The sequence below is a fragment of the Castanea sativa genome, chromosome 10 (assembly GCF_040712315.1).
Source record: "Castanea sativa cultivar Marrone di Chiusa Pesio chromosome 10, ASM4071231v1".
NCBI lineage: Eukaryota > Viridiplantae > Streptophyta > Magnoliopsida > Fagales > Fagaceae > Castanea > Castanea sativa.
Window position 1 is genome coordinate 21,077,452 of NC_134022.1, and position 19,645 is coordinate 21,097,096.

The 19,645-nt window shown below is 36.5% G+C and overlaps 1 protein-coding gene across 1 annotated transcript; it reads right to left on the reverse strand.

Moving 5' to 3' along the window:
* Positions 1–5,642: 5,642 nt before the first annotated feature.
* On the reverse strand, positions 5,643–16,074 carry LOC142613149 (mediator of RNA polymerase II transcription subunit 33B). The gene is made up of 12 exons (XM_075785364.1): positions 15,546–16,074; positions 14,549–14,659; positions 13,098–13,445; positions 12,542–12,861; positions 12,343–12,434; positions 11,244–11,604; positions 10,507–10,717; positions 9,559–9,673; positions 9,258–9,419; positions 7,986–8,646; positions 7,329–7,535; positions 5,643–6,953 (listed from the first exon to the last, which is right to left on the reverse strand). Exons 1-12 carry the CDS (start codon positions 15,845–15,847, stop codon positions 5,833–5,835), a joined length of 4,011 nt encoding a protein of 1,336 aa, XP_075641479.1. The 5' UTR covers positions 15,848–16,074; the 3' UTR covers positions 5,643–5,832.
* Positions 16,075–19,645: the final 3,571 nt, after the last annotated feature.

The window sequence follows — 19,645 nt, forward strand, 5'->3', positions numbered from 1 at the left end:
ACACCTTATGAATGAGGGAATCCGGATTTTGACTCATTCTCCACCCTTGTTTTGCTAAAAGCGCCAAGTTAAAGGCTTTCAAGTCCTTAAAACCCATTCCACCCTCCAATTTTAGGATGCATATGTTTTCCCATGAAATCCACGCCATCTTCCTTTCTTTTTCCTTCTGCCCCCACCAAAATTGGCTCACCAAGGAATTAAGCTCACGACAAAGGGAATCAGGGAGTTTGAAGCAACTCATAGTGTATGTTGTTGTCACTTGGGCAACCACCTTAATTAGTACTTCTCTACCTGCATTTGAGAGCAGTTTCCCTTTCCACCCCACTATCTTCCTACCCACTTGATCTTTTATCCAATTAAAAGCCTTCTTCTTTCCCCTCCCCACTAACGTAGGCAGTCCCAAATATCGCTCGTGCTTGTGTATGATCTGAGCACCAAAGCTGTTTTTGATTTCCTCTTGGATCTCCCTATCCGTATTTTGCTGAAGAAAAGCGACGTCTTCTCTCTATTCAACTTCTGCCCCGACTCTCTCTCATAGTCATCAAGCACCTTCAAAACCCTATTTCCTTCCTTAATACTTGCTTCACCGAAAATAATACAGTCATCAGCGAACAATAGATGGGAAATCCTCGGCACCTATTCCTTTTGTGTGCGGAGGGGCAGGCTGGCATTTGAAACCACTACTTCGGTAATATTATTTACATACATATGATTTTTTAAATAAAAAATAGCTCTCATTTATGTACTAAATAATAGTATTTTGAAATATACAAATATAAACTATAGCAGTTTAAATTTTGATTGATCATATATATGCTCTATACATATATAATATATTTTTAAAAAATAATCAAATATATAATTTCATATACAAATAAAATTATAATAATGCTTTTTAATGATTAGTAACTTTCATATTATGTTAAATCTTCATGTGCATTGCACTGGTTAATGGTTAGCAATAATGGCTACTTTTGTTTAAGTGCAAAAATATATGATTAACATTTATCATTCTCTTTTTTTTGGCCAAATTGTCAAAACGGTACTACATAGTACATGAAGAGTAGGCTTCTGTAGAACCTACATTTCTCCTTGGTGGGTGGAGAATTGTTTCTCTTTGTGAATATCACAGGAAGGAGACATTGGCACAAAAAAAAAAAAAGAGGAAGTGGGAAAAGCTTTCCTTTTTGGTAAATGAATGGTGCAAAATTGATCTGACCATCAAAGCAAAACGCAATGTGCTATTGTTGCTTCCTTTCTAGAAGGGTATTGAATTTAGATGCGGTAGTGAGAACTTTTAACCCTTTATGGAGTACTAATTGAAAGGGCTTCCAAATTTGTGATATAGATGAGCATAAATTTTTATTTGAGTTTGAGGAAGAGACAAATGCGGATAGAATGATAATGGGAGAACCAAGGTTCTTTGATAAGGATTTGGTTGTTATGAAACGATTGTCAGATGATTAATCAATCTAATCGGTGAGCTTTAAGATGATTTTGTTCTAAGTACAAATATATCCATGATCTCCTAGTTAGGTTCACCATTTAGATAGAATTATTTCTGATCATAACCTGTTATGGTTGTGTTTGGATGATGAGAATGCTTGATTTATAGGAGTTGACGTCCTTTTGGATTAGAAGCCAATATATTTTTAGTCTTATGTTTTACTAGTTATAGTAAACATCCATATTTTCACCCTATTGTTTTTATGATGATCTTGAATTTTTCATTTGATTTATCAAATTCCTTCTATAATTTGAGGATCAAATTTTTATATGTGTATTGTAGGGGTATTGGGCCCGGTAATTTATGAAGGATGGCCCAACGAAGTCTTTTGGGCTAGAAACCCAAATCCGAAGACATCAAAATGACCTTGGAGTATCTAAATGTCCAAATACGTCCGAGGAGTAGATTTGTCCTCGGATTTCTAAGCCGAGGATATAGGACGAGAAGTTTAGTGTCCCCGGGTTATGTTATAAAGAGTCCTACGACTATGGGAATACACAGTACACGTGGAGGACAATAGAAAGAGCGGTGGAATATCTAAAGTAAAGCTGCTACCACCGCCCATACATTAAAAGCTCTGTAATTGATACGCTGACTGTATAGATGGAAGGATGGGACCTGAGCATGGAGTTTGGAACTTGGTCCCTAATCCCAGCGGGCTTTAGGAAAGAATGGATGGGACAAGTATCCAGAATCAGGATTGCAACCATAAAGTGGAAGATGATGAAGAGAAGGAGAGGAGTATAAATAGAAGGGAAGACATACGAGAAAGGGGGAGGCTTTTTCAGGAAGAAAAAGAGCCAATAGTATATGATAATCAATATTTGTATCCAAACTTAAGGAAATACTATTATAAATTATCCTCAGATTTCGTCTGAGGAGTAATTCTCAGTCTTACTCTTCCACACAACTCTTTAATTTGTCCCATTGGGCCCAAAGCCCGTTCTTTCCCTTATTGTCTAAACCATCCTTGAAATCTAGATTACAAACTCATCCTCTACAAGTTTATTGTAAAGAAAGGCCTTTCAAGCCCATCTACCTCCAGTCATAGTTTGGGAATTTGAATTGTGTCCTTACATGTATGTATTAACAATTTATTTTTAGAGTGTAATAATATGAGACAATAAATAATTTAATTCGTTTTTGTTACGCAAAAACACTTCTAAGAAAATTTAAATATATTGAATATTTAATAATTGGGTTTTGATAATATCTTATGAAAATATTGTATAACTTATACCGTGTGTATGATGAGAATGCTTGATTCTATGGTACCCGACATCTTTATCAATTCGAAACTAATATTTTTTAGTTTTATGTTTTACTATTTTTAGTGCACATCCAAATTTTTATATTGTGATCATAATCTTGAATTTTTTTTTTTTTTTGATTTATTAAGATTGTTCTATATTTTAATAATAAAATTTTAAATCATATATCACACGCCTATATGCATATAAATTTTTAATTAAATAACAAAATTGTTTTAAAGTTAAATAATACGAAACGATAAATAAATTAATTTGGTATTTTACTTACAAACACTACCAAGAAAGTATATATCCACTTAAATATATGGAATATTTTATGAAATTATAAAAACAAAAATCAAATCATTATATCTTTGGTTGTTAGTTACTTGAAAGTAGTTGGTTTTAATTTGCCATAGAAATACAGTAAATCAATTAAATTTCAATGAATATCCAATTAAATTTTTGGCATTTCATTCTATATATTTTTCATAGTTCATTTCCTATTTATTGTATGATCAGTTGTTTCACTAACTTCTATTCTTTTAAAAAAAAAAATAATAATAATTGTGGGTACGCTTGGAATTGCAGTCCAGAGTCAGAGGTTATAGAGGAAATTGCCGAGAACATTTGGAAAATACTAAATGAGGAATCAGCTAACGCCTCATCCCGTCCTCAGATTGATGTTTCTGCTATAAGCTCTTCACCAATCATCCTGCAAAATGACGCCTCATCTCATCTGGTGGTTTATTATTGCTTAAGTGGATTCCCCGTTTTTTTTTATTTTGCTAACGTTGACAAAATATCTTTTATTAAATGATGTTGTCACAAAGTCTTACAAATCCCTTTCAACCAGTCTTTCTAACTTTGAATAATAATAGATAAATAAATAAATAATTACTTTTAGAAAGGGTATAATTCTTCCCATTTACATGGAGTGGACTCGACACATCTACTTCACGTGTAAATAAAGAAACATGCATCCGATATATGGTAAATCACCTGTATCACCATTGTCTTGAAAGGCACTTTGTTTTGTTTTTTTTTTTAAATTGCCATTATTATTTGTTTTTACGTCAGGAGAGGGATGTTGTATGCGCCTGGTGCATACAAATTTTTTTCCTACGTCAAACAAGCAGTCAACAAGAACCTATTCTCGCTTTTATTAGTTCAAGAAGACAGGTTCGTGGAAAATACGAGAGAGCATGGAAATCACAAATTGGATCATTCTCAGCCTAACATTTGTTAAAAGAATATGTACTTCTTTTTGAAATACAATTTCATAATTGATGTTTGCTTAGAGGAATTGCCCTCTTATTTTGTTTCTGCTATTCAAAATTTAGCTCTTGGGTTTGGGATCCATGAGATCCACCCAACCTATCCCCCTTTTCTTTTCTTTTTTTCTGAATGAAAAAGGGGGTTTGCGGTGTGGGCTCGTTAACCCCATACCACGTGACGACAATGGATAATGTCACATGTACCACACGGGCCTTGCTGGAGCTATCTCTCGAACTGCTCCACTCTGGATGCAGGACAAGGACTCCTACCATCAAGCCACACCCTTGTGGTCAAACCTATCCCTTCTTTATTACTGAAAATTACTGGCACTATAAACTTTATAGTTATCATATCACGTGTACGCGAAAGATGTGGAAGTTTCTGTCTTTCATCTCTATACTAGTTCATTAAAGAAAGAATATATATATATATATATATATATAACAGTAGTAATTAGGCCATATCCTATGTGTTCATAATAGTAAACCTTATATTCAAACAATATTCTTTTCTCATTTCCATAAAAATATGTGAAATCTAGGATTCAACTTGTTGTAGGCGAAATTTGTTTTCATAATTGAGATGGATGGTAAAGTAGCAAGCCTGGAAAATCCAGTTTTTAAGAAATTGAGTTGACCTAAGCTAAATAAAATTTGATGGAACACAGTTGAATCCTACTGGCTATTGCTAGCAATTTATCCAAAATTTCTAACTGGTGAAACTACTTGTTATACAAGGGTCATAGATTACAAGATAAGGTTGCCACTTATCTTGTAATCTACAAATCTAATGGACCTCCAAAAACTTGGGGGAGGACCTAAAACTTAAAAGCTTGGCTTAGGCTAGGTCTTTTCTTTTTCCTTTTTGAAAAACTCAAACTAGTTGAGCTAACTCGTGGAGTACTTTGGACAGATTTTTGGCACAAATGTTTGGTTGTCAATTTTCCTATCCAAATAAAATGATAATGATGATAGTGATGTAGTCGCTCACCGCGGAGGCAAATTTGGACAAATTACAAGATCTTTCAATTGTTGTGTAAAAATATAATTATATCTTAAGGGTATTGATAGCACGACAAGTTCTTTTAGTCATAGATGAGTGTTTTGAAGATTTTCATTTCAGTTGTAAGTACTTTATTCTCCCCCAAACAATTACAGGAGTTAGCAATAAATTTCTTGCAAGTCTAGTAAGCAAATGATTTTGTTCACCTTAAACCAATGGGTTAACAATTATATTCATGAGGTTTAAAAAAGAAATACTCATTGAGCGTCTCAATTCTGATTGGATCTCAAACAGGCTTAAAATTTTCCCTCAAAAACCCAAGATCAAGAAAGTTCATTATCATATGAGGATTAGAAATCTTGGGCTCTAAGATTTGATTCCCAACTCTGACACGAAGACATCATTTTTCTCCTCATGCTAATTCCTTTTTATCCTACTTTTAGACCTCCACTCGTTCTACTAAGTAAAATGTTCACATATTTTACAGTTGTAAAATGTGTGGGCATGAATGTGCGCGTGCATAGCTTTATGACTTTATCCTTAATCAGATCATCATGTTATGAGAATGAAAATAATAATGAGCATGAAAATTTTCCAAACAAATGTACAGAAACACAAAATCTATTCTTCTATGTAGATATCCTGTTCAAAATTTACATGACCTACGATTCTACAGAAAGCTATATACTAATTGGATGATGTATTCTAGTGGACAAACAATGCCTCTACCTGTAGTATCAAGGATATAAAACACAAAAGTAAATCAGGCATTTTTCCAAACATGTGTATGACACTTTATAACTCAGTTTCAATAATTAATTCAGCTGCTGCACCCATTGCACCTAACCCACCAATTCCCAGCAAGGCCAAAGCCAATTCTTCCTCGTTCCACTGCCTTAATCCTTTGCTCAACCTCTTTAACACATCCACGTTGACATCTAGCAACCACATTGGTGCGTAGCCAACCATCAAGCTCACAAATCCTGACACGTATGCCTGCCACGTGGCACAATCACAACCAAGAGAGATTTTTCCATCTAGTGCACTTGCAAGAAATTCTAAGTGGGCCCCAAGAATCTTTGGCCGCCGGTGTGATGCTGGTGATGATGAGTCCACTCTGCAAGCAAATGTACCACAAAGCACAGCAAAGTATGCCAACGCATTACCCCACAGCATCGCAACCATACCTCTAGATTCTCCACCTTCCTGCCTTAATCCATGGACTGATAGAAACCAAGAAGGAAGAGTTTCTTTGATCAAAGATTGCACCAAACTTGATCCACCAGATATCCAAACTAGTGATGCCCCAAGTGAAGCTGCAAGTTTGACACGTGTCATTGCTGCAGCAAGAGAAACCTGCCCATATCTCATCCCATACTTGGTCCTCTTCAATTTCTCCACTTTATCTTTAGGCAACCCACTACTTGCAATATCTCTAACAGAGAGAATTAGAATAGAGACAATTTCTTCTGTCATGAATATAACATCTCTGATAGACCGATGCACTCTTAAGTAGAGAATTCCAGGGGCAACTGGAGAGATCCCACCTGAGAAGTGGGAGCCAAAGCCATGGCCAAGGAGGGCACCTACACCACCATTGCTGTAAATGTGGGAGGAATTTAGCCCAAGGGTAGATGTGAAGCAGGTCTTAATAAGCTGGACCACAGCATCACTGTTATGGTGGAAAACAGTACCAGAAGCTGAGAACACAAGAAAGTCACCCCAACGCTTTACCTTCTGGGCCCATAACGAGGATATGATGGCCATGCATGGCCAGGGGCAACCAGAAGCAAGGGAATTCAAGGCTGGGGCAATCATAGTGAGGAAGCGTTCACTGGCTTTATCAAGTTTATAAGTTATTGTGAGGCTTACTAGGGCAGCCAAGGGTAAAGGAAGCGTCGCAGGAGAGCTCCCACCTGCAAACAAAGCAGTTGAGATATCTAACGTCAACAGATTGATTTCTTGAACCCAAAATTTCTTGTCCCACGTATATTAAAATTACAAACAACTGCAGAAAAATAGAAGATCATTTTGTGCCATTATTATAGGTGTTTATCCATATTACAATAATATATTGATCATTGATGAACCCTTTACAATACAACCCATGCATTTATATAATATACGACATGTTATGTACCTCAAACTCCAGAGTTGCAACTTTTGCTGAAAGTCACTCAGGATAGAATATTTAATCTTGAAGTGGGGGCAGAATGAATGGAGATTATTCATAACATGTATTCAACAAATAACAATGATAATCCACATATCTAGAGAATAAAAGGACATACCTACAGCAAGGCTTGGGACATCAACACCGGTAGCAGCTAAGATTTTCTTAATCTGTTGCTCAACAGTAGACAAATTCGCAGCAGGGCTTGGCCAATCAGTTCCATTCATAAAAGCTGGCTTCCATATGCCCCGCGTTACTTCAGCTGAAAAGTAGCTCACAATGGTGGCCAACGTCGCCGGAAGAAAATCAGCAAGATCTTTGAGTCCTGAGATGGAGAGTGTGAGGGGCTCAATCAACAATCTAACAACTGCACTTAACATCCAAAAATTTAAATGAAAAACAAGACTAGGCAAACCATTCCCAAGGGTCCTTTTTCTTTCTTCTTTTTTTTTTCCCACTTTTTCACAAAAACACCAACTTTAGCAAATTTACCATGAATTTTGCCAAGATTGTGAGCAAATTTTTGTAAATAAATAAATATTAAAAAACTAAGGAAAATGAAGTTAAGGCTCAACTCCAGACATCCAGGTTCAGTGATTTTGCATATAGATTTGCTTTAAAACTCACATTATTACAATGAATCACCTCTAACCCATCAGTAATACACTTGTTAGTCTGAAGTTCTTGTGATACTTTTTATGCCTCCTTTAAACTAATGCTTGAACATTGAATAAAATTTGAAAGCATTTAATCATTCTAAGAGAATTGAATAAACCTGTAGCAAGTTCACGGGGAGAGACTCTTCCATGGGCACATGCTGTAAGAGCTGCATCAAGTACAAAGGGAGTTGCCTCCAGAATATCCCATGCAGGCACTTGGAGTCTAATCGAGGCATCTTCAGTTCCAGATACCGATGAATTGCTGCTTCCTGAAGCTGAAGGAGCTAAAGACTGACCACCTCTATTTATTTTTCGAAACATCATACTCAGTAGTGCATCAACTATCTGATGAACAGGAGTCCCAGGGACAAGACCAGAGAGAGTGGAAGCAATACATTCTTGATGCTGCTGGTACCAGCGCTTTAATTTTGGAAAGGTTTCCATAAATATAGGTTCTACAGAAAATGTTATTAATCTAGAGAGTCTTCTGGTTTTCATCCGATCCCTGGGTAATCTTCCAAAGGAAGACAATCGTGAGTTCCGAACCAATAAGAGGTATTCAGGACATAGTTGGGATCCCACTGGTGGTGCATCTCCCATCACATGCTCAAGAGGTGGATGATTAAACCTCCATAACTTCAGCAGAAGTGTAAATGCATTGCAGAACACTGCATGACAAGAGAGTTCTTCACCTGTTGTAAGAGTCCATGGCGCAATCGGTACACAAGACCCAAAAACCTCACAGATGGGCATCAATGCACCTGCAAGCAATGGAACCTGGCAATAAATGGAAACCATCATCAGTTCAGAGAACATGAAGCATTGGAGTTATTCATTTCTTTGTATGGTCCATTCACGCTACACTCCTTTTGTTTAGATTAAGTTTATTTATTTAAATTCACTAGCTGTGTGTGTGTGCAGGGCAGAGGAAGGAATTTAGCCTTGCAGGAAGAGATGGTGCCGGAACTAATACATGACTCAATTTTCCAACAAAACTATTTTGTACCAGTCTAAATTGTTGGCAAGGTATTAAAACCATAATTATGTCAACAATTCAAACAATTTATTATCTTAAAGTTCATTAAAATGATGATACAAGTGAATTGAGGTGTATAACAAATATACTAACCATTGGCATAGGGGCGTGTGTGTGTGTGTTTTGGGGGGGCGGGGCCAAGTTTTTATTTGTTCCACAATCATAAAGTATTTAGACAGTCATGTACTCTCTTCCTCTCTCTCAAATCTAAAGACCTGCCCAAGTCCCACCCCACCCCTTTTACCAGACAAGATCAAGGAGAAAATTTCCTCCAGTTGAACACAATTCCAATGACTAAACTAATGCAGTATCTGCAAACATACTCAGTTGAAAGATTTAAAGTGCAACCCACCAAGCCATGTAATGAGAAAATCTGAACACAATCCACATTTGATATTCCAACAAGAAGGACATTCAAAAATGGAGCACAGATGATCAAATGGCTATCACTGCCAGAGTAGTCAGCAGGAACTGGAGGCGATAGCAGGCTTGTAATAAAAATAATGACGTGCTCCTGCAAACAAATAAAATCATAACTTCAATGGATAAAGCTAAGGGTACTGCGGGGGGGGGAGGAACAAACTTATGATGCAATAAAGCAGATAAGTAGTTTGCTCTTCCATGAAACAACAATATGGCCTTTGCTGTACTACCTGTACATTCCAACCACGAATTAGAGACGCCCCACAAAGAATGGTAGCAGCAGATATCTTCTCATCATCTGAACCACTGACCGCAATTTCAAATATTTTCTCGATTTCTGCTAAGCTTCCATCAAATCCATGAGCTTAAATTCAGTTGCCATACCACTGGGTAAATTTACAAAAAAGAGCATCTGATACACCTGGCTTCAGGAAAAAGAAGGGTTTAACTGAAGACCAGGTGATAGTCAGGAATTATAATAGTTAATTAAACAGCTACTACCTTCAGCATATATATGTACATATATATACTACACGACACACATATATGAATGTACGTGTGTACTAGTTATGGTATGTAGGTATTCTTTTACATGGAACATTATAGTCAGCTTAAAAAAGCCTTGTCCCAACTAAATATAGACAGCTCATGATGAATGGGCATAAGTTGTGTGTATGAGTTTTTTTAATTAGTAAGTTTGCACACCCACTAATCAAAAGGAAAAAAAAAAGTTTACACACCCCGTGGCAAGTTGTTTTTGACTCTTAAGTCTGATGTAGGATGTCTTGAACCTAGACAACTATTAGTCGAAAATCCTACTCCTCAGTTCAATAAGGGGATCAGCTACTCAAAAGATACTGTACATGACAGAGGAAATTATTTGAAACTAATTTATACAAATTGGGGGGGGAAGGTAAAAGCAAGGAACTCTCTTGGACTGATTGCATATATGCATTTATGCATCTCCTAAGAGGGGCAGCGTTGGGACTTAAGAGGTTGGATTTTAACAACGAAGTTGTCACTTTTGATAATAATTTTTTATGGCATCAAAAAAAGAATGATAGCATCTGAGTTCAGTTTCCCTAATCCCCATCCCCCTCTTCTTCCCATTTTCCTTTCTTTCTCCAAAAGAAAAAAAAAAGGAAAAATTATAGAAATAAGAGAAAATGGCAATATACCTAGAAGCTGGAGTGGCAACCAAAGCATTTACCAATGGTGGAGTTAGAGGGGACCCCTTCATCAATGATGACCAACAAGATACTTGCCCAGGAACACTACGAGGAACTTGGTTGCTGCGTGCATTGACATAGCCTGGCCAATAATATGCCGATGTGTCCAGTAGATTCCTTGCGATTAATGCCTCAACAATCAGATGTCGCATGTTTCCAGCTGCAAGAAAAAGAAATGGAATATAAGAAGCCTCACAGGTTTACCAAAGAGACAAATATCAAGAATCATCAGGTAAGGGAGGAGCCTTAACTAATTTATCATATTTGGACAGAAGATAAACAGGAAAAAGGAAGAATGAAAATATAGAATATAAACCTTTTGAACTGAGCTGAAAGAGCAATCAACAAATTTCAGAAGAAAAAAAAATGAGTCTAAGATGAACACAAAATAAGAGAGGCATCATTTTTTCAGGTGCAACCAAAGTGATCCAACTCAGCACAATCAACCTGATCTTTTTGTTTAAAATAACTTCTCTACAGGAAACTCCAAGGAAGAATGCAGAAATCAACAATCAGGTGCATTTGCATTAAAATAAATGCAAAGGTGGGCCATCTAGAAACATTGTTGTTATAAATAAAAATTAGGTCCATCAAAAATAATTATCAAATTTTCATCTATTACTTCTTTCAAACTAAAAGCCTCCACAAAATCAAAATTCTGATGCTGAAAAGTAATAATTACTTACAACAGTTCATTGGCATGTCAGTTACGCTCACACATTCGTAGTGTCCATTATTGACTGAAAGGTTTGAAATGAACATTATTGCTTTGGCAGCAGCCTGATTGGCTACTGAAACAGCATACTGAGGTGGTGTCAACAAACCATCATAATCGCTCAATAACTGCAAGCTGGTAACTAACTCCTTGCACCGCTTTCCCTGAGGCTGTTTTTCTATCCTTTGATTGGTAGGGCTGTGTTCACTTTCATCAATAAGTTCACATTCCTCTTCCTCGATAATATTAGCAACCGCAAGTGTCGTAACAGACAATAACATGCACAAACATGTATCTAGGCGAGGCACAGGACCCTCACATGGATCCCTCTCCTAAAAAGAAGTAAGATGAAGACAGATCAATGTAAATATCTAGAAACAGAAGTTATATAGAACCAAATGGGAATCTTATTCTTCCTCAGATCCAACTGCATTCTAGTCTCTGACTCTACCTTACAAATACATTAAATGCTGTGATTTTTGTGGAAATAGACACAAGTAATGTATTTCAATGGTAAAAAAGGGTATTGCATTAGGCAAAACCTGAAACAAGGTCTCCAGTATATAGATGCCATTGTGAAATTATAATAGTTTAGCAATTTAGATATAAATAAGTTTTAGGCACAATGGAATATGAACCATTCTACTGAAATAATTATGAAAACATTTTACTAAGTGTAAAATCCTCAGGAGCAACACAATTCTTTGATAATTTTTCACTTCTAGAAGGTGAATAAAGGCACTTCCCATTACCAAATAGCCAACTTTATCAGTTATACGCTATATGTTACACATTAGAATACTAGACCAAAATAATTTTTAATTTCTTAGCAAGTAATCATATTCAAAACCAAAAGATTTTCCTTTTCCTGGGCAAGTTTAACTAAGGTATTACAATGGCTTGAAGTTGGAATTTTTTTTTTTTTCAAATTTATGCAACATATATACCAGCCATGAGGTAAGTATCACCCCAAAACCAACTCCCCCCCCCTCCCCCAAAAAAAATTCCAATAAAAAAGAATAAATCAATGGTCAAAGATAAACATTATTTCTTTACAAAGTAATTCCTACCCTTTGAACTAGCCGTAGAGCTGCAATCCATAAACCTAAAAATGTGTTGTGCCATGTGGTACCATTAACAGCCTGCAGAGCCTTTACTAAACCTGCAACAGTAATTCTGGTTCAATAATGTTGCTAGAAGAACTAAAGTCTCATCCACTCCAGGTAAATCAAAGACTGAAAGCACTCATATACAAGAATTGACTCCTACCAGTAAGAGTTTCAACAGCACTAGTTGCTGCCACCTGTGATCCATCCATAGCATCTTCCAAAAACAAATCAATGGGGAGCCAAAGTGCAGACAAACTAGTTCCATGAACTTGATTAGCAGAAGATATCAGAGACCCAGTAGCCATAACTGCGTGAAACTCTTGCCCCGACATTGTTTTGCATTTTCTAGATAGAAGTTGACGTGTGTCTGACGTCAACTGCAGAAGGGTCTCTGGAGTTATGTGTTTTGAATTCCTCAAGACCACTGATTTTGCGGAGAGCAGTTGCAGTCGCTGAATGAAACCTCCCCAATGTGACGGCCTACAAAGGGAGAATGATTTATGTCTCAAGTACCTTGTATTCAATAAATTTCTCAAAATTCTAACTGGCCACTCTGAATTTATTTAATCATAGAACTGCACCAATGTTAGTTTTAGGTTGAACATGACAACCCACTAAATAAACTGCTTACTTTTCTCTTCTCTCACAAACAAAACACATTAAAATTAAGATGCACAAGAAGTGAAGAGGAAATCACTAGAAATATAAGTTCTTACATGTTTCGACGTGCCAAGTAAAGAATCCTTGAAGTCACTTTGTTTTGCAAAAACTCTCCAATTATCTCAATAGCCATTACGGTATTTACTTTCTGCAGTCCTTCATTGTGCTCTATTCTCTTCTCACTAAAGCCATCATGACCATCTATTTCCATATCTTGGGACCTCGTTGGCCATCTAGACTTCTTGTCTGGGGTAAGTTCCAACAACCCTTCATCATCCAAAGATGCATCAAGTAACTGCCATACAATTGAAAAGACAAATTCAACAAGAATTACCCCAGGTTCAGACACTTGAAGGCCATATATCTGGGAAAGATGAAGAACGTCATCAATGGATTTCATGATCCTGTAATTTCAATTAAAAGATATTTTAGTACTTTATTAATGTATAGAAGAAAAAGTATCTGAAAGAACAAAAATAACTACATAAGAAAGACTACTCAAAATTAAGCTCAAGATAGACTTCCAATATTTTCCTGTAGGTTTATGTGAACAAGAACAACTCTAACATTAACTGATTTTTTTTTCTTTCTTTCTATTAAGTACCCGTTTGGATAGTGCTGAAAAGCACTATCCCTGCATCTGCGTTTTTTTTTTTTCTTTTTCTTTTTTTGAGAAGCGCATTTCAGCAAAACCAATGCACTTCCAGTGGATCCTGTGCACTGTTCACGGAACCCACAAACCTATTTTTTCAGCAAAACTTTCATTAAAAATGGAACCCACGGCACTATTCACATATTTAAAAATTATTTTGCTACAATATTTTTAGTTTTCAGCAAAATAAGCGGCATCCAAACACACCCTAAGAGAAAACTTAAGGAGATAAGAAAGCCAAAGACATTATCTCATCCAAACAATGAAGGGCTTTGCCTTTGTTTGGCTTTAAGGATCTTGTTGAGGGGAGGAGGGGGGAGGGGGGGGGGGGGCAGTATGTTATAGTTCAAGCTAGCATCAAGCCATCAACAAAGAAGTTATCAAGTACTAAGAAATATTACAGTTATAATAATAATAATAATAATAATAATAATAATATCGTTATACTAATGCGTACTTTATAGCACTACTTAATATAATTAGAGTTAATAGGGTATGGCTTAATACTGTGAAGAACAGTCCTCTTAAGAAGCGTGTTTTTCATGAAAAACAGATATTAGTAGTGCATGACATTAGAAAACTGCCACTGCTGCATAAGGCAAGTCACCTTACTGGCAAACTAGCAATCTCTTAACAACATTAGAAGGACAAATCACAAAAATCTTTATAATTTAACACTCTTGCATCATGAGAAATTTTAATTTTCTTTTAGAACTTTTAAGCCAACATTATTTTTGGATATTGCAACATATAATGGGCCCAGTGACAGTATGTTTTGACTATAAAACTGAGCAAGAGATCATCAATTCATCTCTGCACAACAAAATAAGGAAGAAAAAAAAAAATGAACCTTACTTATGATAATTTGGACCACGGATTTGAGATGCAAATGACAACGCATGTCGCTTGAGGAGTTCCATATATAGTCTGTATGCTCCAGGCTGGAGCTGCCGATTTGGAATGACCCTGTATAAAAAACAAGGTTTAAAGTGAAAAGATGCACATAGTCTGATGGGTGATCAGCAATGTTCTTAGGGGCAGAAATAAAGGACACAGTTTAAGTCTTCGACATACCAGGACATAAGCCAAAGCAATATCCCAGGAAAACAAAAAAAATTCTAAATCAAAGAGTAGCACATAAGCAAACTCCGTTACCACCAATCCACAAATGATATTCAATGCCAGTCAATTACCAGATGGTACTACCAAGTAAACAAAGCACAATTGAAGAATTACTATATCCCAAAGATTGTTTCACAAGGAAAGCCCCCCACCCAAAAAAAAAAAAAAATGGCAATGATACGGAAAACAATGTAACATACATATACAACTCTTCTCAAATAAATAAATACATAAATCTTTGAAACAAAACCAACATGTTGAAGACTTGAAGCCAGTGAGCTTGGACTCAAATGGCATTTCTTCCTCCCATAAGAATGGATAGTGTAAAGTAATAGACTCATAGGTTCAAAACCCATTGGCTATCTGTCTAACTTACCAACAAAAAAATGAAATTTATCAAGGCATAATTCGTGCAACATTACCTAATCAAAAAAAAAAAAAAAAAGACCATAAACTTCAATTACTTGCCCCCAAATAGTTTCACATGCCCATACAATTCAAGCTTCATAAATGCACCCAATTAGGCAATCACACATAATCCTCTACGCCCATACATACATTTAACACAAACATCTAAACATACAAACACAAATACATAACAAAGAGCCCATGCAGGACCCAACACAAGACTAGTAGACATTTATGTATTTCACAACTAGTACGATACCTTAATCGTTAAGAATTTAAATAAATAAATAAATAAAAAAAGGGAGTGAGAAAGTCACGTGACCTGGTGGAGAGGAGAGAGAGAACAAGCATAGGAGGAGCGATCTTAACAGTCAAAGCTTTCTCGAGGAACTTCCACGTGACAGGCACGTGATTAGCGAAGCAGATGTGAGAGACCAACAAGTGAGCCAACTCCACCGACGGCAGGACCACTCCGGCCGAGCTCAGGCTCGTGCTTAGCTGCACCGCCCAAAGCAGCGGGTCGCTGTTCTTTTCCTGTGCCGATTTCGTCAATTCCAACACTCCGTCCCACAGTCGCTGCCTCTGACGCGTCGCTTCATTCGCCTGTACACTCATCATCGACATCGACTACTTGCACTTGTAGATTCTTCTTCTTCTTCTTCTTCTTCTTCTTCTTCTTCGTCGCTTTTGCGGGTTTTTGTCTATGGATTCATTGAGAAAAAACGGAGAGGAAATTATTATCACTGTGTGTGTTTGTGTTTGTGTTTGTGTTTTTGACTGACAGAAACAAATTGCGAGAGAGAGAGAGAGAGAGAGAGAGAGAGAAATTTAGTCAGTCGTGGAGGGCGCGTTTGTAGGGATTCTTTTTATGCAAAAATGCTATGCGCGTTGTTTTTGTTGACTGGTGGAATGACTTTTTTAAAGAGCAAAATGATGTGTGAAATGAGAGGATTAAAACTAGGGCTGTCCACGGGTCGGTCCGGGTCGGGTTTGTGCCCAACCCGGAACCGACTCGCCGGAATCGGGTGGAGAAAAAACGCATCCACCGCCGACCCGCCGGAGTAATCGGGTCGGGCGGTTCAGGTCATCAACGGGTGGCGGGCGGGTCGGTCGGAATCATAGATCTGAGAAGACGACGAGTAATCGGTGAAAAAACACACAGTCCGGCGAAGAAACCCAGATTCCGGCGAAATTTTCCAGATACCGGCGATATTTGTCTTAGATCCGGTGAGATTTCGCAAGATCCGGCGAAAATCTCACCGGATTTGATGAGATTTCGCCAAATCCAGTCAAAATCTCACCAGATCTAAGGAAATATATCGCCGGAATCTGGGTTTTTCGCCGGAATCTGGAAAAAATTCGCCGGAATCTGGAAAAAACTTGCCGGATTCTGGAAATTTCGCCGGGATCTGAAAATATCTCGGTCGGGTCGGTTAAAATCGGTTTCTCAGCCTCAAAACCGCCAACCGACCCGCCGTTTTCGGGTTAACGAAGCTGAGACCCGCCGCCGACCCGTCACCGACGTCGGGTCGGCCGGTTGTCGGTCCGGATCGGACGGTTTTTGCGGGTGGGTCGGGTCCCGGTTTTGCTTGGACACCCCTAATTAAAACAATAAAATTTTTTTTTTTTTTTTTTTTTTTAAAGGTGTGTTGTTCTCATCTGTATTTTGACACCAAAAGCCCCGTTGATACGTATATTTAAATAACAAATTTTAAGTTTAAAATATTGTTTTGAAAATACATATAAGTAAAAAAGTATGTAAAAATATGTATAATATTGTTTAAAAATTAAAAATTATTATTTAAAAATATGTACCAAACACACCCAAATGTCTTATCCCTTAAGCTTTCTCTTTTTCATTATGATTTTTGACCTAGTCTAATTCTACCCATTGGGCTAATGTCTAATGTGGTGTCCAAGATATCTTACTTGGATTTATGGAGTGTGAATCTCTCACAAGTTTATGAGGCCTACATGTGTGTTAAGGCAAGGGCTCCTTGGACACATATGTGGAATGAACTCCATATGCCATAGCCCTTAGATAGTCAAGTGAGAAAGTTTAGTATTTTGAGTGTGAAGAAATCTCCAAATAGGGGTTGAAACCTATGATGTTTGGGTTTACAACTCATCCTTATGTTGTGTGTGGCTCTTGAAGACTCATCCTTGTGTGGCTCTTGAAGACTAAGACAACCGCGTACAGGTTTCAAGGTATTTTTGGATTTTATAATTTTTTTTTTTTAATTTTAAAGTTGTGTGGAGCTTGTAAGAGGAGTTAGAATTCCTCACATAGGAGTAAATAATTTCTCCGTGTTTCAAGCTCAATATTATAGAATTTCTTCCCTTTCTTTGCTAATAATCTCTTTTCTTCATCCACATGCTCTGCTTACTCATTAGAGTCATTTCTTTAAAAAAATTGGAAGTGTTTTATTCAAATGAAAATGGAAAACAAAGGGCTAAATTTTTGGGGGGAAATCAATGTGAAGGGACAAAAATTAGTTAACAAGTGTTTTTGTTTTTTAGCTGGAAATGTTTTATTTGGATGAAAAATGAATTAAAAAAGGCTAAATTTTAAGGAAAAAAGAAGAATTTGAAGGGAAAGAAGCCTAAATTTTAGGAGTTCTTTTAGGTATTAGAGGTGTCTTACTCTGATGAAAAAGAAATTTAAGGAAAAAAAAAGGGGGGCTAAATTTTAGGGAAAAAAAGATTGAAAAAACCTAAATTTTAGGAATTCTCTTTTTGAATTCAAAACAATAGTAGTTGTAAGGCTTGTAGAAAACGTTTTGTTTTCAAATTTTTATTTGACTTTGTTGTCCTTATTTCTAGTGTTGTTGAAAATGTGTGATTTCAATTTTTTATTTGATATTGTTGTCCCTATTTTTAAGAGAAGTCATTGTTTATTAGTGAGGGTATTTTTTGAATCACATAAAAGTCTAATTCAATTAAGAAAATTGTTTGGAAAATAGTGTAATGTTATTGACCCTAATACTAAAATACTTGTAGGAAAAGTTATTGTTTACTATCGAGGATATTTTCAAACTTGAAAAATGTCCCGATCAAACAAGAGAATCATGTTATAAATAATATAGACAAACAACCCAACATGTTAATTTATCTACAACCTTTCTCTTTCTCTAATCCATGAATTAAATATTAGTAGCAACCTGCTATAGTGGTTAGTGGTTTGCTACTGGTAGCAAAGCACTGTAACATGTTGCTAATTTTTTTTTTTTTTTTAGCTTTAGCACCTTTGATATAGCATGTATTTTGGTATTTAAAATACTAAATATATATATATATATATATATATTTTTTATATATAGTAGTTTTGGCACCTTTAATGTAGATGCTCTTAAGAATGTAACAAAATGGTCCCTCTATCCACTTTTGTTTATCAAAAAAAAATTGTCCAAACATCCACATCGTATAATTTAACCACCAACTATCAATTAAGGCAGAAGCAATGCCCCTAAAGGGATATATCTGTACACTTACAATTCGATGGGTAGCACATGTTCATGCATACACTAGATAGAAAGCACAAGTCCAAACATCCACAGTTGGATCGGTAGTATAATTACTAAACTATTTGACACTTCATCTCTCTTTTTTTCATAAATACATATATTTCACCTAGTAACAATAGGTAATGTCAATAATTGTGAAAAATATTGTATCTAGACTTTTTGCTAAGAATTTTTATCTTTGTATTATTTAAAGCATAGCACATGCCCATACATCCACATATTTTGAGAATCAAATTAAAAAAAATTGACCCCTTTTTTTCCTTAAATTTTCGTGAAGAGAAAATAATGTATAAAGAGTGATCTCTGCACAAATTAGAAATGTACATGCATAGCAGCATCTGAATTATTGATGTCACAAAGCATGTAACGCATTACGCATAGGAATCAAGAAAAGCTAAATGCATAGCAGCATCTGAATTATCTATGTTGATGTTATTGTAAAGAATATGTTCCTCTTAACAATAACCAAAAATTAAACATTAATTAATGTCACTAATTTGTAAAATTATATTCTCCAAAAAGAAAAGACTAATGTTGTGGGGGCTCGAGGGCTAAGGATGAAGCTCAGGGGTCGCAATGTAGGATGACAAGGCCGAGGGCCACAGGCCCGAGGAGGAGGGCTGCTCGGAAAGGTGTAGAGAAGAGTCCAAGAGCACATGGTTGAGAGGGGAAGTCTCTGGTTTGGGGTAGCCTATGAGCTCCGCATTGATTGCCCTGCATCTAGCTTCCTGACCGCATTAAATGGTAGGCAACAGCTTTATCAGCTGCATTGATGAGGAAGTGACCTAAATAGTGTAGATCACAGCTTGGCAAATTCTTTTCACCACCTTCTACAAACTGTGGGAAGGGACAAGTGTCAAAGTAGGAAATTGGTTAGGTGGGAAATGAATGGTTGAGA

Coding starts and splice junctions, on each gene's coding strand:
- LOC142613149 (XM_075785364.1), bottom strand. CDS start 15,847: ATGTCGATGATGAGTGTACAGGCGAATGAAGCGACGCGTCAGAGGCAG. Junction 14,660..15,545: donor CTCTCTCTCCTCTCCACCAG/GTCACGTGACTT, acceptor TTTTTTATACAG/GGTCATTCCAAATCGGCAGC. Junction 11,605..12,342: donor CTCTACGGCTAGTTCAAAGG/GTAGGAATTACT, acceptor ACTTCTTTTTAG/GAGAGGGATCCATGTGAGGG.